This window comes from Neopelma chrysocephalum, unplaced genomic scaffold (assembly GCF_003984885.1).
Source record: "Neopelma chrysocephalum unplaced genomic scaffold, ASM398488v2 Primary Assembly neopelma1_96545, whole genome shotgun sequence".
NCBI lineage: Eukaryota > Metazoa > Chordata > Aves > Passeriformes > Pipridae > Neopelma > Neopelma chrysocephalum.
This window is the reverse complement of record NW_020925190.1, coordinates 727,181-742,820: the sequence shown is the minus strand read 5'-3', so window position 1 is coordinate 742,820 and position 15,640 is coordinate 727,181. Positions and strand designations below refer to the sequence as shown.

Genomic DNA, 15,640 nt, shown 5'->3' with positions numbered 1-15,640 from the left:
ATGTTGTTTTCTCCTCTGAGCCTGTAGTGAATTCAAGATGCAGAACTACATCTGAGTGAATGAATTACAAACCCAGCTGACGAATTCTTGTTGTCTTTCGAGTGTTTTGCATAAAACAAATGGTTCAGGGCCTTTTCAAAGAATGTACTAACAATTCATCTTAAAAAAAGGGGGGAAAAAAAGTCAGCTTGAGAATTGGCTTTCATCTGCCCCTAAAGTTTAGGCAGTGCTGCAGTGACACATATGCTGATTTCTCAGCCCTAGGAATTTGTCTCCGCAACCAGGCTTTAGCTAGGAAAATATGTAGAAAATAGTCCTGACAGCTGTGTGAGGGTTTTATAGAGACACTAGTCCTGAATTATTTTCAGGATTGATCCCCTACTCTCTCACAGGACTTAATTAACAAAGCATCGTTAGTTGGAAGAGGAAGGTATTCAATCAATGCAAAGCATTACCTTTTCTAGTGATACCATTACAGTGAGCTATTTTATTATCTCCTTTTTATTTTGTTTTGATTATCTTCAATCAAGATCTAGCTGAAAACATACAATGTGCATTAACACAATATCTAGGGTGGCTGCTGACCTCTGCTTTTCTCAAAAGCTAGTGATAAGGTAATGACACTCAATGAAATCAAATTTTATAGAGTGAATGGTCTTCCTGGAAAAGCTTGGGGACAGGAAGGAGGAAGAGATTATTTCTGCTCCTTTTTGCTTTGAAGAATTTCAGTCATAAAAGTGTATTATAAAGGCCTGTGAACTGACTTGATGGGTGCAAAAGTTAGGGAAAATGTTAAAAAATTGCATGTATTCTGCTTAAGCCAACTGTCAGTTGCTTCCAGCAACTCTGCCTTTGTCTTCATTTTCACTCTGCATGAGGAGCCATCAGCACACAACTTTTGTCATATGAGAAAAGGTTAAGAGAAAGATCACTGGCGGCAGAGGAGACTGTGGCTGAGGAAATGGACTTCCACCTCAATGAGGTTACCACGGGAGGAGCAAACAACCTTGGTGGCACTGGATTTGACAGGATCATCAACAAGGCACAAAATTTGCCCCAAGTCCAGGTGAAAAGGGCATGTTACAGCCAGAACTAAAACATGCAGAGATCCATGCTAGCCATTCTGCTATCATTTAAAAACATGTTTGTATCAATTCCAGTTTTCAAAGCTAATATGAAAAGCCAGACAGTTATCTGAGTCAGAATTTTCTAAACTGAGTTAATGTTTCCAGTCCCCTTCAGACAAACAAGGCAACCAAAGACCTGAATAGCGGGCAATCAGCAATGTTTTACATGTAGTTTTTAACTGTAGCCAAATACAGAAAGAAGTATGGGCCAGTCCCAGCTGGATTTTGCCACTTCTGCTTGGCTTGTCTTTCAATGAGAAGTAAAGAAAAGGAGGAGAAAACAAATTTCTCTATGGTATTGGGAATCTTACAAGCCAGCTCAACCAAGTCTAATTCAGTATTTGATTAGAGAATTCTGTAGTTTTAGTTTTAACTTCTGCTTCAAGGGGAGATATTTTTAATACTATTATGAAGGACCATTTTAATTTAAACGATCATAGTATACTAAATGCAGAACATCACTAAAGTATATTTTTCCATTAATAATTTACCATTCTTTCTAGGCATTTTGATTTAAAATCTGTGAATGGTTTAGTACAAATTCAGTCCATCAAAGAACAGATGAAACAATGTGTGTGAACTTATATTTGAGTTATGGATATATTATTCCATGAAACAATTCCTGGTAACACAAAAAAAACCCACACTACAAAGCCAATTCCAAAAATTCTCTTCTTCTAGGAAAAATGAATAATTATAAAAAATATTTTAATATTTACATTGATATTTGCCACTGTACATATAGTCAAAATACTCACAAAATAAGGTCTTATAGGTAAACTCTAGACTTCTAGTGTGTTGATTCTTTTGTATGTTTCTTCCTTTCTTCCTCCTTTTCTTTCTTTTTCTCTGTCTTCATCATAGTACTTGGAGATTAACATTTTGCAGATAGACTGTGAATGTACCTAGTCAGGAACCAAGTGTCAGGACTGAGGGCCTCTGAAAATTTGCATTGAAACATGCAGCAAGGAAAGCCTCTGTCAGCAGACATGGTAGCTAGAGCAGACTGTGTTCACCCTGGCAAACTAATTCTCCTAGTGCATTCTACTGACACATCTGCCAGCAGCTCCTGTGCCACCCCTCCCACCCCAGAGGGGCTGCCCTAGCTTTTGCCAATTAAAGAGAACTGAAAGGAGTCCAAACTCTTCTCCTTTAAAGAGAGCCTCTGTTTTGAACAGTTTTGAACAGTTGAACACAAAATCCTCTAAAAAAAGTCAGTTGAGGGAGAGGAAGCAGCCAGTGCTATGTTTGAATTGCAATGTGTGCTCAACTGTCTGCCCTTTATGCTAATGCAAGAGTTTGGAACCACTATCAGGAGGCAGGAGAGCAGAAGGCAACCCAGGTACACAGCATCCAGACAGCCTCTGAACAAAGGGGTGTCATCAAACACCTTTCCAGCCATGGGCAAAGGCCAAATTTTTGCATTAAATCATGGATATTGTAGGTAATGAGTTGGTTGCAAGGCAGTGTGTAAAATAGCTTACCTGGCTCATACCCAAGTCTTACTTTGAGTGATATAGCTCACGGACGGAGGAATCTGCAAGTAAAGGACTCTGAGATGGGAATAGTGAGGCTTGGCTTGAGCAGGTCTGTCTAGACTATTAGGCAAGTGAGCCACAGTCCAGCACAGCTGTATGGTACTGTAGGCACGACAGTGACCACCCCATGCCAGTGCACTTTTCTAGTAATGCATGACCACACACCAAGCTATAGCCCGTTAAGAACAGAGGAAGACTCTGGTGACAAGATGGGAAGTGATCGTATGAATGTTATGTCAGTCACTCACTGTGCTTTTCTACAAGCCCAAGGGCAAGGTCTAGTGAAATCCCTGTGGATGTTTCCCTATGGAGCAAGAGGAAATTGCGAAGGCTTATATATAGCTGTTCATAGACAAGTCAGAGAAGCAGCGTTCAGCTCTCAGCTCTGCAGCTGCTGCACTATGTATGGCCTTGTCATAGAACCATCATATCACTGCTGAGATGTGAAACAGTTTCCTAAAATATCTAGTTTCATGCTGGCCACTAACTGAAACAGCTTCATCTCACATCCAGATGAATGTCCTCTTGCACACACTCACTTTCAGTGACTCATGGAAAACCACCACAGAAGTCCTTTACCTTTGCTGTACTGTCCTGAAGCTTGGGGTGTACATTTAGGATGCTTCACAGGTTGAGGGTGATCAAAGAAGGAGAGATCAAAAGAAACTCTTGCTCTCTTGATAGTGAGAAGATTCAAATCAAGCAGGTCCTTGGTGGCCAGAAAGACTTGGCGTAATGTGTGTCTGCCACAGTGACTAAGCAGTTATTAAAATATTTGAAATTATTATGTAAATCTGACAGCAATTGCCAGCATCCTGGGGGTCAATGGGCTGAGAATGCTTCAACTGAATCTCAGAGACTGGCAGATGTGCTTTTCACTGATTTATACAATGTGTTCGTATCCCACAAACTAAGTAATCCTTCCATTTATCTTGATTAGCAGAAATAGGAAAAAAGATGAATTATGATTTAACAAGGTTAATCTCAGTGTTGAAGAGCCTAGAGTTCTCTCTCCATAGGTCATTCATTTGATTTCAGTGGCCACAACAGCATGGTACTGCTCCTTTTTTCCTCAGTCCTGCTGTTTGCACAGTAGGAATGACAGCAGTTGTGAGTCACCACTGCTCTTACCCCTAAAGCACATGCACTCATTTTCCTCTTACCTGATTTTCAGGAAAACAAACTTAAGACCCATATTTGGTTGTTTCAATTGCCTCTCTCCTCTTCTGCAAGCACCTTTGTTTAACCTTCTCTCACATGATCTGTTAATGGAGCCCAGCCTCTAACTTCAAAGTTTAAAAATAATTCCTCACCTCGCTCACAGTCTCTAACCTTATCATGGGAAATGCTTTCCAGCATGTCAGCTTGCCCTTTAGATACTACTACTCCAAGAACAACAGGAGACAGCCAGATCTGTCTTTCATGCTTTGCAAGTGTTGACAGTGGCTTGCAAAAGCACGATCATTTTATTCGAGCACTTAAAGATTTATAATTCTCTAACTTTATTACTGCTTCCATTTCAAAAAAGAAATGTTGATCATTGTTTAAAACAAAATGTGATTTCATATATTAAATAGTATATGAAATCCTCCCGAAACCTTTGAAATCTGCTAAAATGCCTTCACTCTGATCTCTAGAGTAAAAAAATAGTCTTGGTCAGAGGAACTTTACAATACAGACAAGATTTGCAATTTCCAACATGTTACCATAAAATTTTAAATTAGGAGAGTCAGGAAATGGTAACTACTTTAGAGTAAAAATTCTCTAAGTAAAAAATATCCTCCATAGTATAAGAAGGAAAAAAAACCCAATGTCCTTTAAATTGTAGAGAATCATCAATACAATGTGGAAATTGTTCTGTATTTGTGGGCTTCTACGTCAGCAATTCAAGACAATATTTCTCCGCATCCTCCCACTATTTCCCCTGGTTGGTTTTCAAAATCATAAATCTCCCAAAACACAGAAATTACTACCTGCCAGAAATTAGGAGGAAACACTGAGTAATGAATGAGGAATCAATCAAATTAAAGTTTAAAATTTAAATATGTGAGTTACACCACGGTCAAAGCTTCAAAGCTGACTTCAAATATGACTCAGTATCTAACCTCTATTAAAAAAAAACAAAACACATTAAGGTAAAAAAAAAAGAAACCAAAAGAACTCTTTTTTTCCACGCATACAAAAAAATACTTTCATCAGAAAACCTCACAGGAAAGTAATACTGCTTTGCTTTTGAGAAATCCTAACCCTGAAGTAGAGGTGGTACTAGGACCCCCACCCGCTCTTTTCTGCAGGGCAAGAAATCCGTTGCATCATTCCTCAAGTACTGTGACCAGGTAAGACATTGAGATGCAAACGAAGTCGTCTTTGCCTTGTGGACCAGCAAAGATGCTGGAATGCGGTTTCTTATCTAGCACTTGGGTGAGGAAATGGTTATTCTGGGAGATCACAAGACCTGAAAACAAAGAGGGGTTTCAGAAGGATTGTGTCACTGCTCCCCAGCCATCTCCCAGGTTTTCAGAACACTCACGGAACCCTATCTGTGTTCTCTCGAAGCAAATGCTGCTTCCTTTTCTAACCTAATAATGATGGAAGTAACTTCATTATCGGTGCTCCAGCTGAAGCACAGTTTAAACCTGATATTGTATTCGGGAGAATCCAAAACAAAGATTCTTAAGTATGTACTTATGAACGAACCTCGTTAATGCCGGAGGGAAACTCCAGAAGAATGCCTAAGTTGTGGAGGTAGGCTGGTTATTTTCATGGAGCTGTAAGGAAGAAGAGAAACCACTCACAGTTTTTTAGTAGCCTTTTTATCAGACATGTTCAAATCAATTTAGGTGAAAAAAATATCTGCAGTTCCTAAAACTTTTCTGAACTGTGCCACTACAAATAAGTAATAAAGTGAGCAGCATTTCTTATGGAAATGGAAGTTGGACAGTGAAAGCTTGCTATGAAATACAGTAATTTGCATTTGAGGCTAGACAACACTTTAAGGTGCATCTTGAGAGACCATTCTGCTGTAGAAGTCCATTCTTAAGCTATAGTGTAGTAAGGTGAAATGACAGAAAACAGATTTACGGCAGAGGACTTTAATCTGGTATAAACAAACATCTTCACAGTCATAGCTTTTTCACAGATCAATGGTTTCACAGAATATTAAGAGCTGGAAGGGACCTGCAAAGATCATTGAGTCCAACTCTTAAGTGAATGGCCCATACGGGGCTCCCTGTGACCTTGGCATTATTAGCACCATGCTCTAACTAACTCAGCTAATCTCGTTACCTCTTAAGTAAGCCAGTTCAATATTTTAATTCCATCAATAAAAATCCTGAATTTAGTCTTCATAGTAATACTAAGATCCATGTTTCACTAAATAAAATGTCCCTCCTTTGTTGTTTAGATAAAATGTCATACAAACAAATCCCTTGTTTTTACTTCAGTAAGGATCATGGCTCACGAGTTACCTTGAGATTGCTGGTCCATGGCAGCTGCTTGTGCACACAGACTTGTCACAGTTGAGTGTAACATTGCTTATTCTGTTTACATTGCTCAGATATTTTTCACATATTGCCAGCCTCCTATAGCTTTGCAAGTCAACTGCCATTGCAAAGGAGCTTAACTTCTCTGATTTCTGGGTGGTTTTCTGGCATATGCAGATTGGCCATCTCCTCTGTGCATTCATACCAGGACAATAAAGAAGGGCAAGGATTTAAATGTACAAAACAAATTTCAAAATCCTGGATTCTAATACGAAGAGCAGTTCCAAAGGGGGAGGATTGTGCTGCACACCTGCAACGTACAGTGGTACATCTCATATTGATGAGATGTGTCCCTGGAGATCAATGCAAAATTGACTCCTCCAACTGCAGAAGCAACACACTGCTACACTAAGTTCTTGGAACTACTTAGAAATGCACAGCCTCTGTTATCTGGTAACCTGAAAGGCCTGATGGCTACAAGGAAATTGGCAAACCTTTGGCTGCTGCAATGGTGACATGATCAGTTATTAAAAGGTGTTGTTCCTATGTTTTAGAAGAGTGGTATGCTTTGGCAAAACAGTTAGAGGTTTGCATATAGACAGTTCCTCAAAAGCTGGTTTTTTTCAAAACAATTTGGAAAGTTACCCTCCAAAAGGAAGAGATCTACAGTAATGGGCAAGTGTCTTCTTGCTTCAAAGTTTTGATCTTTGGATTACTGCAGACAGAACTCTAACTACTGTGATTAGCATGGCTAGCTAGGTCTCCTATGGATTGGATGGCATGGCTTCAGCTAAGCTTTTAAGCAAAGGAACTGAAGGAGCACTTGATTTCACTCCTTCTCTCTGCTAACCCGGAAGGTGTGCATTGCTCAGTCCCCACATAAATGTTTTCAACAGAGCAAAGGCCGCTACAGCTGATGGGACTGCAGCATGCTGTCACAAGGTTGCACAGTTTGACAGAAACTTATTTCTAGCAGCATCTGCCCAGTTACCTGTAACTGCTGCCACTGACCCTCTTCTGTTGACTTCAGCGGACCACCATCACACTGGAATTGCAGTTTGGCTTGTGAACACATCACGGTGCACAGGCAGGAGCAGTAGGGACAGTGACAGGGGGATGTCTAGTAGTTGTGTAATAACGGTGTTTTTACCTTGGCTGAAATAATGAACAGCTGCTGCAACATGACTGGCAGCCTTTACGTTGATAACAATATAATACAATTCTCAGAGAGCAAATGTGCATCCAGGAGTTGGAGGTAGTCCTAAGCCAGCTTCTTATCAAAGGTTTCTAAATGGCATCCTTGTGATGACCAAGTTCTGACCATGGCTGCTGCTGTGCAGATTTCCCTTGTATATGCTTACATGGTTCTGCACCTGGGGTCCCAGGCTTCCTTAGGAAAATACCTGGGGAATTGATATATCCACACAACACTTATGACTGAGTACATGCCTAAGTAAACGTGCTGAAGGTGAGAGTATTCCTGTCTCCTTCAAGGATTTCAACAAATTCTCAGCTAAGGGTTCCCTGTGTACAGCTAAACTTTTAGAGTGAACATACCTTCAGAGTAAAAATGGACTTGTGTGTGCATGTGTATGCGTGTGTGTACGTGCACTAAAAGTATTCACTAGGAGAGGTAGCACAGTGGTATCACATGCTAGCTGACTGCATGGTAACTTCCCCAAGGAGATACGACCTCATACCATCCAGAAGAGCATCAGTTTGTCTTAGTGCATCTTAGGGTGCATTACAGAGCAGCAGACATGTGATTTATGGTCCAAGACCTTCTGCAATTTAGACCTTACTTCCTGTCATGCTAGCTAAACATCTTGTCCTTTTAGAAAAGAAGTCCTTGTCTGTAGTTTATTGATTTACTTGTAGCCTCTCAATGCTCATTTGATACTAGATACAATAGCAGAAACAAAGCTGGCCTAAACAGGACTGAGAAATCAGATAGCATGGAAAATGTCAGCAAAAAGCTATTAAGTAAAAACTTTTCAAATGCCACACATTTAAAAAAACAAAAAAAAAAAAACAAAAACAAAAAAAAAAACAAACAAAAAAAACAAACAAACAAAAAAAAGCAAGCCCTAAAAAACCCTATTTACGAGTTAATCGAACTACATGAAGTTCATCTAACTCTCCTGAGGTATTTAAATGTGTCTTGATTATGCAGTAAAAAATTTCATTTCATGGTGGAAAGATACTAACAGAAAGGAGACTTGCATAAGTACTTTGAAAAGACAAGACAACCCCTCCAACACATCTTTATATATTTGGCTCTGGGGGGCTTCCTTCGGCCAAACACTGCTACTGAGATAATCTGGCTAAGGAAATCTATTGCTTGTTTCAGTAACACAACTATGTGTACTGAGACATCAGAAAAGGGAGAAGCTTATATGATTTTTTTTTTTTTGCTGTTGTGCAACCGTCTACAAACCCTGTTTTTTACTCTAAATACATGCTCTCAAGTTTGTAAGCTACAGCCATCAGCAATGCTGGCTTTACAAGAGCTTAAGGATGAACCTCGCATAGCTCTTGCAGTTATTTTACTACTAGAGACTGTTAAACATCAAAGTTTATCTACTACTGCTTATTGCAATGCTGCGTACTGCTACCACAAGTCCATGTGTAAGCCTTTTAATATCTCACCTGTGCTGCAACTCTTGGTGTCACAGTGTTTTCCAGTAGGCATTGGTGGACTCTATGCACACAAACACTAGCCACATGGCAAAATACTTCTTACCGAGCTTGGATCCAGAGGCAGGGGAAAAAAAAAACAACCACCAAACAAACAAACAAAAGGCAGTTTTCAGATATTAAATCACAGGGGAATAAAATGGACTTTCCTGGAAATGCTTCTGTTACCAGGGTCACCGCCAAGCCACTGGGACGGTGCACTCACACCTGCCTGGTCCCAGCCTCAGAGAAACTGCCCTGCCTGCCGTGTTCCACAAAGCCTGCCGCGCAGTTGCAGAGGCAGCAGCTCTCCCAGGGAGCAGGAGGGGGCTCAGGGTGTCGGAGGGACCGAGGGCCAGGGACAGCCACGGCAGCACGGGAGCCGCCTCGCCAGCCTTCCCCGAGCAGGAGCTATTACCGGGAGCATGGGGACGGGTCTGGGGCTGCCAGCATCTGCCATTCGTGCCTCTTTACCTCCAGACTTTGTTTTTCCTTCGCTCTGCCAGCTGCCCGCTTTAAGTTCCCCCGGGTTAAATTCCAGCAGGCTTAGCGTGCTACCGCTATCTCCGGCCCGACAGCGCTCGGAATAAATACTTAGACACACATTGCCCAAAGTAGCGGCTCCAGCGGTACGGAATGGTCCCGGGGCGACCCCGCATTTGCCCGCGAGAGCTCCCCGCCCGGTCCCCGCGGTGCTGCGGGTGGAGCCCCGGCACACCCCGCCCCGGGCCCGGCGGGAGGTGCGGACCGGACCGGCCGCCAATGGGTGCGGCGGGGCGGGCACGGCCGCGGCGGGGATAAGAAGGGCCGCAGAGAGCGAGCGTTGTCGGATTGGGTGGTCGGTAACGAAGTGGACATTGTGGAGCGAGGCGAGAGGGGGCTGGGAGGCGGGGGGTGGGGGCCGGGGTGAAGGGGGGGGGCTGCGAGGCAGGGGAGGGCTGTGAGGCGGGGGGGGGCGCGGAGGGGGCTGGCCTCGGCTGTGTCCTTGTCCCTGTCCTTGTCCCGCAGTGGGGGCCTTGTCCTGCCGGGAAGGGGCCGTCATTCCAGCCGCCTCCTCGGGAGGCTGCCGGCTACCCGCCCGCATCCCGGCCGCGCCGCCCGAGCTTGTTTACAGCCGCGGCGAGGGTGGCCGGCGCGGTTCGCGGGTGCTCGGCCCCACGATCGTGTGGCGGGGGCGCGGAGGACGCGCGGTGCGGCCGCGGGTCTGGCTCCCCTTCCGTGCTTGGGGCTGCGGAGCTCAGGGAGCCCTGCCTGACCCCTCTTCCTCTGTCCCCGGCAGATCTGCCAGTATGAACCCGTTCCTGACTGCGCTCAGCCTCTGCTTAGGCCTGGCTCTCGGTGCGCCGAGGCTGGACCCCGATCTGGATGGGCACTGGCAGCTGTGGAAGTCGTGGCACAACAAGGACTACCATGAGGTGAGCCCCGGAGTTTGTGCTCGGCTGGGCCAGCACTGAGGGCGCGCAGCTGGGCCCCGCCAGCTGAGTCACGTCTGCTTTGTTGCGACGCCGGCTGTGGGCTGCGCGTGGGAAGGATAGTCCCCCTCTTTCCAGCTCCCTTTCCTGTGCTTGTGCATCGACTCAGCTGCACTGAGTTGTTACGAACGCGGCAAAAAGACCACCTCTTAAGCAGTGTTCAGGCTTCCCATTCGAGTAGTCTACATTTGCCCGAGTATGGGAGCCTTAACAAAGCTGGTCATAGAAGTGAACTTTGTTTGGACTACCTCTCTGAAGTATGCTGGTTTTTTGCCCCTTAGAGAGAGGAGAGCTGGAGGAGAGTGGTGTGGGAGAAGAATTTGAAAATGATTGAACTCCATAATCTGGATCACACATTAGGAAAACACAGCTACAAGTTGGGAATGAATCAATTTGGTGACATGGTATGTATAGAGGCATGAAATGTATTGTTCTAGATAGTAGTGTGTAATAGATGATGAATGCATATATTGAATTGTTTTTCAGACAACTGAGGAGTTCAGACAGCTGGTGAATGGTTACGTACACCAGAAGTCAGAAAGAAAGTACAGAGGATCCCAGTTTCTTGAGCCCAGTTTCCTGGAAGTACCACGATCAGTAGACTGGCGAGAGAAGGGATATGTAACTCCAGTTAAAGACCAGGTACTATCTGTTGGTGGGTTTCTAACCAGTTACAGGTCGAATTTCCTGAATGCTACATCCACTTCCATAGAGGAAAAACACTGTGTACCTGTTTAATGAAGCCTAGTACAAGCTTACTGGATTAAGTACTGTTTTGTTAAAACTGATGTACCTCTTTAAGACTTTTTAGGACTTCTGTACTAAATGTCTCAGAATTCAGCAGTATATTCATTTGTATGTGTTGGGAGTGTGCAAGCAAAATTGCTCTTGTGACTTCTGTCTTTCTTGCTTAGATAAGGGAAATATAATTGCCTAGTTTGTCTGGGTTTGCAACTTGTGATTTCATTTTATACCTCAGGGTCAGTGTGGCTCTTGCTGGGCTTTCAGCACAACAGGAGCTCTTGAAGGGCAGCATTTCAGAAAAACTGGCAAACTTGTTTCACTGAGTGAGCAGAATCTGGTGGACTGTTCTCGCCCTGAAGGGAATCAAGGCTGCAATGGTGGTCTCATGGACCAGGCTTTCCAGTATGTGCAGGATAATGGGGGCATTGATTCTGAGGAATCCTACCCATACACTGCAAAGGTAAGTAAACTTGTATTGCTGCTGTCGAGTTTTTTGTGTGGAGAAACTGTGTGTTGGAAAACTCAAATCTAGAAAGGAAAATGTCTTTATAGTGATCAGTAAATCTGTTCTTCCTGTTGCATCTTTGCTAAGATAACTTAGCACAACTATTAGCCCCAGTAGGAATCACGTACTGCGCTGGTCTTTGTGGTCAAAATCTAGCCAGACCAGTTAGAAAAACTAGAGCAAATATTTTTATTCCTCCCCCTCATTGTTGCCCTCCTGTCAGATGTCATGCTTTATCTTGGTTGCCACACCAAACCAGGAACCCAGCCCTTGTCAATCATGCTACTTAGTGGTAGGGAAGCAATTTTTTCCCCCATAGTTGACCTGTTACAGAGTTGATACCTATACACCACCTAATTCTTGTTGCTAGTGTCATTTTTTTGTAACAGTTGTTGGCAATGCCTTAAGTTCTACTTCTGGACTAAATGCACATAAATGAACGAATGGACAGACTTTTAAAATACCACTAGTGATCCATCAAATGTTAAACAGATATAAGAGGACAAAAGAGCATAACAAATCATGGTATCACTTGAGAGCCCATGGTTTGAGGTTTTTGCCACTTAGGAGTTCTGCTCACAATAGAGGATCTATTCTTGCAGCTTCTTTTGCGCTGTCTGAATGGGCAATAGGGATGCCATTTGTTGTGAACAAGACAGAAGCCTTTGGATTCAGCCTTCCTGTTCACCTGTGTCCTGAAATCTCAACTTTTCCTAATCTTGGCTGTTCTAGAGATCCCAGTTCATTATAGAAAATTCCTAACTTGTCAAGTACAAAAAGTAAGCAATTGAGCTGTACTCTGTTCCTTTAGTTGGAAAAACAATTTTAGTACTCATCTACAATGCAGGTAAGGGAGGGGTGTGCTTGCTTGAATCAGTTTCACATGACCTGACTACCAAACTAGGCCTTGCCTCTCTCCTGAGGTAAATGCGTATGGCACCAACAGTTATGGCTTACTGTAAAAAAAAAAATAATAATGTGAAGAAGCACAAAATACACAAATGTATTTTTGGTATGTAAGGTCATGTAATACAAATTACTAACATTTGAATCATTCTGTACATAATTTCAAACTATCATAATCCAAAATTGTGGATTTTAGTGCTTGCTCAACAAGCAGTTTCACGATTGCTTTGTAATTAATGAATACTTGGCTCTCTTCCATTGGCCATTAGTGCATTCTGGGCTTCTTTCCTCCCTGGAAAGATATGTCATGCCCACCAAAGAGGGCAGAGTTCCAGAATATTATGGTTCCTTGCATCCCAGTAAAGCTTCCTTTTTTTTTTTTTTTTTTGGGCTCCGCTGTCCTTTATTTTTCTGTACTTTTGAGAAACTCAGAAGCAGCTTCTGTATTCCCCCTCTGTTTTCCTTTCAAAGCACTACTGAAGCAACTGGAGCCTTTTCACTCCCTTGTTTTCAAAGCAGGAAAGTCTCAGAATGTCTGGTAGTTCTGTGCTCACCTGTGTGTTAAGTGGAGAACTGTGTAATAACTACAGCTTTTTCTATTTAGGATGATGAAGATTGTCGCTACAAGGCAGAGTACAATGCTGCTAATGACACTGGCTTTGTTGACATCCCTCAAGGACATGAAAGAGCTCTCATGAAAGCAGTTGCAGCTGTGGGTCCAGTGTCTGTTGCTATTGATGCAGGCCATACTTCATTCCAGTTCTATCAGTCAGGTGAGGATTTAATAACTTGCATTTCTGTTACATACGTGTGTACTTGTCCCTCAGTTTCTGCCACGATGCACTTATGACTCCTTCCTCTAACTTTCAAGAGGCTGTGCAACATTTAATTTGAAATATACAAAGCTTCTGGTGAGGGGGAAGGGTTTTCTGCCGATGAGCTTGTTCACATGTGACTTTATGCCTTCACAGGTATCTACTATGAACCAGATTGCAGCAGTGAAGACTTGGACCATGGTGTTCTGGTTGTAGGTTATGGCTTTGAGGGGGAAGATGTAGATGGGAAGAAATACTGGATTGTTAAGAACAGGTAAGATCTGTCTGTCCTGTACCCAGGAGAGAAGGGGAAGGTAGTTTGTCACTTGTAAGGGGAGAGGTAGGGAGACTACAGTAGTTAAAAATCTGTGTGTGGGAAATCTGGAGACTGTTTTCAGATTGTATTCTGTAAAAAAGGTTAAATCCAACTCACGCTGATGGCAGCCTAATAAAGTAAGCCCAAAGCAGCAAATTCAGTCTTCTGCTTTTTCAGCTAATTTAAGGAGGCTCAGTACTGAGCAGCTTGTAGGTATTAAAGGACTGGGGCAGAGGGGAGCAGGAGGAAACCATGTTGTGGGGTTGTAATGGATTTTTTTTTTTTTTTTTTCTGAAAGCAGAGTGCTTTTCACTTGTCTGAAATAGGATAACACCTGGACTCAATTAGCTCCTAAGTTGGGAGAAAACAAAGTAATGCCAAAGGGCACATCACATGAGCTTGTCTCATTTTCTCAGCATTACTGGGGTACACCCTCAAATGCTGCTTGCAGTCTCTGACTTCCTTTAAAGTTGGCTGGGAGCAGTGTCTGAGCTTCAGGCACCTGTAATCAAAATTTGCACCTCAATGTGACTACCTAGTGAGAGGATGGGTGCGTCCTTAATTTCTGTGAGCTTGGGGTGCCTCTTCTGTAACATGCATTTAATTGCTGGAAAACACTTTAGGTTTTGGCTGCAGCTATCTTGATTTTCTCCATAAATGTGGAAGGCAGCAGTTTTCAGTTTAAACATTGGGGCAGTAAATAAGTATCTTCTGAATATATAAACAAACCCTTTGCTTTTGTTTTCAGCTGGGGTGAGAAGTGGGGTGACAAAGGATATATCTACATGGCCAAGGACAGGAAGAACCACTGTGGAATAGCAACAGCTGCTAGCTATCCACTTGTATAATTTGAAGACTGAACATTTCAGTACAAGAGGGGATTTAAACTGAATGACCAAACCCATGTTCACACATGTGGTAGACTTGTGTCTTTCAAAACTCAACTTGATTTTTTTAACCTTTTGAAATATATTTTACATGTTGGTAACATGCCACTTGTTTTAAATTAATGTAAATGTTGATATGTAAACAGCTTGTAATATTGCTGGCTTTGAACTGCTTAATCCAATAGATTCTTTGTATTTTTCCTTTTTTTAAATTGCAATGTGCCCAAAGGTTTACTTTTTAAATAAACACCTAAATTCCACTGTGTACAGGTGACTTGGCTTTTTAGTCTGTGTTTTTTTCACTTGGGAACAGGCATCCTAAATCATACTCTGAGCTGAAGCCTATATGTGTGCCTGTCTTCATTCATCACTAAAATGCAATACTGTCTGGGAATGGCTAATAGCTGTTATAAAAAGGAGTGTAGTATTTATTATTTACAGATTATTACATATTATTTAAAATGGGAAGTGGAAAAATAGTAATATCTCTGATTCTTTGTGTCTCATAACAAAGATCTTCAGTCGTGTCGTCATCTGCATGAAGCATCTGATCTTCACTTAGCTTTTCATTCTGTCAGTGTTTTCTTAATGGCACCTCAAAGTACCACACTGGTATAGTTTGAGTGGCTGTATCCTTATGAGCATTATAGGAGAGAGTAGGAACACACAAAGCACACTTGGAGCATTCAAAGAGTTTGTTTCTTAAAAGATGCAGGGCATTAAATACTGTCTTTCCCACCTATACCAGCTTCAGCTGGGAAAAGAAGGGATGTGGGGGAGAAATTTATGTCCCTGTGGAAAGTAAAGTTGGGCCCCTCTGTTTAATATTTGTATATATGCTGGCTGACTTAACTGAGGTAACTTATACTGTTCCCTGTACCTCCTTTTCTCCTCTACAGGTTATCTCTGCTGCTGAAACATGAGTACTAGCTGTTACATACTACTGTTATGTACGTTTTGGGTACCAGTGGTTTCTGCAAAGGATGGTGAATTGGTAATACCAAAAACAGCAGAGGGTAGAAGACCTACCTTGGTTTTTGGGTGCTGGCATCCCCTCTTGCTTTTGGGCTGTAGGCAAAGGAGAGTAGTTCTGCAGTGTAACTAGGATCCGTTCTGAGTTTATGGGCCAATAGGTTTTTATGTACAGTATCTTTTCAGAATCTGGTAGCCAT

General features: G+C 42.6%; 1 protein-coding gene and 1 long non-coding RNA gene across 2 annotated transcripts; one reads left to right on the top strand and one right to left on the bottom strand.

Moving 5' to 3' along the window:
• Positions 1 to 5,388: 5,388 nt before the first annotated feature.
• On the bottom strand, positions 5,389 to 9,509 carry LOC113981439. Its single transcript, XR_003538415.1, has 3 exons — positions 9,298 to 9,509; positions 8,797 to 8,863; positions 5,389 to 5,433 (listed from the first exon to the last, which is right to left on the bottom strand). It is a non-coding gene; the product is annotated as an uncharacterized LOC113981439 (long non-coding RNA).
• Positions 9,510 to 9,798: 289 nt separating this feature from the next.
• Positions 9,799 to 14,742, top strand: CTSL (cathepsin L). Its single transcript, XM_027708834.1, has 7 exons — positions 9,799 to 10,238; positions 10,577 to 10,699; positions 10,782 to 10,937; positions 11,275 to 11,499; positions 13,055 to 13,223; positions 13,422 to 13,539; positions 14,330 to 14,742. Exons 1-7 carry the CDS (start codon positions 10,113 to 10,115, stop codon positions 14,427 to 14,429), a joined length of 1,017 nt encoding a protein of 338 aa, XP_027564635.1. The 5' UTR covers positions 9,799 to 10,112; the 3' UTR covers positions 14,430 to 14,742.
• Positions 14,743 to 15,640: the final 898 nt, after the last annotated feature.

Bases quoted from the DNA above. Each gene is read 5' to 3' on its own strand.
- CTSL (XM_027708834.1), top strand. From the start codon at position 10,113: ATGAACCCGTTCCTGACTGCGCTCAGCCTCTGCTTAGGCCTGGCTCTC. The intron at 10,239-10,576 runs GTGAGCCCCGGA...TTTGCCCCTTAG, and splicing joins ACAACAAGGACTACCATGAG to AGAGAGGAGAGCTGGAGGAG. The intron at 11,500-13,054 runs GTAAGTAAACTT...TTTTCTATTTAG, and splicing joins CCTACCCATACACTGCAAAG to GATGATGAAGATTGTCGCTA.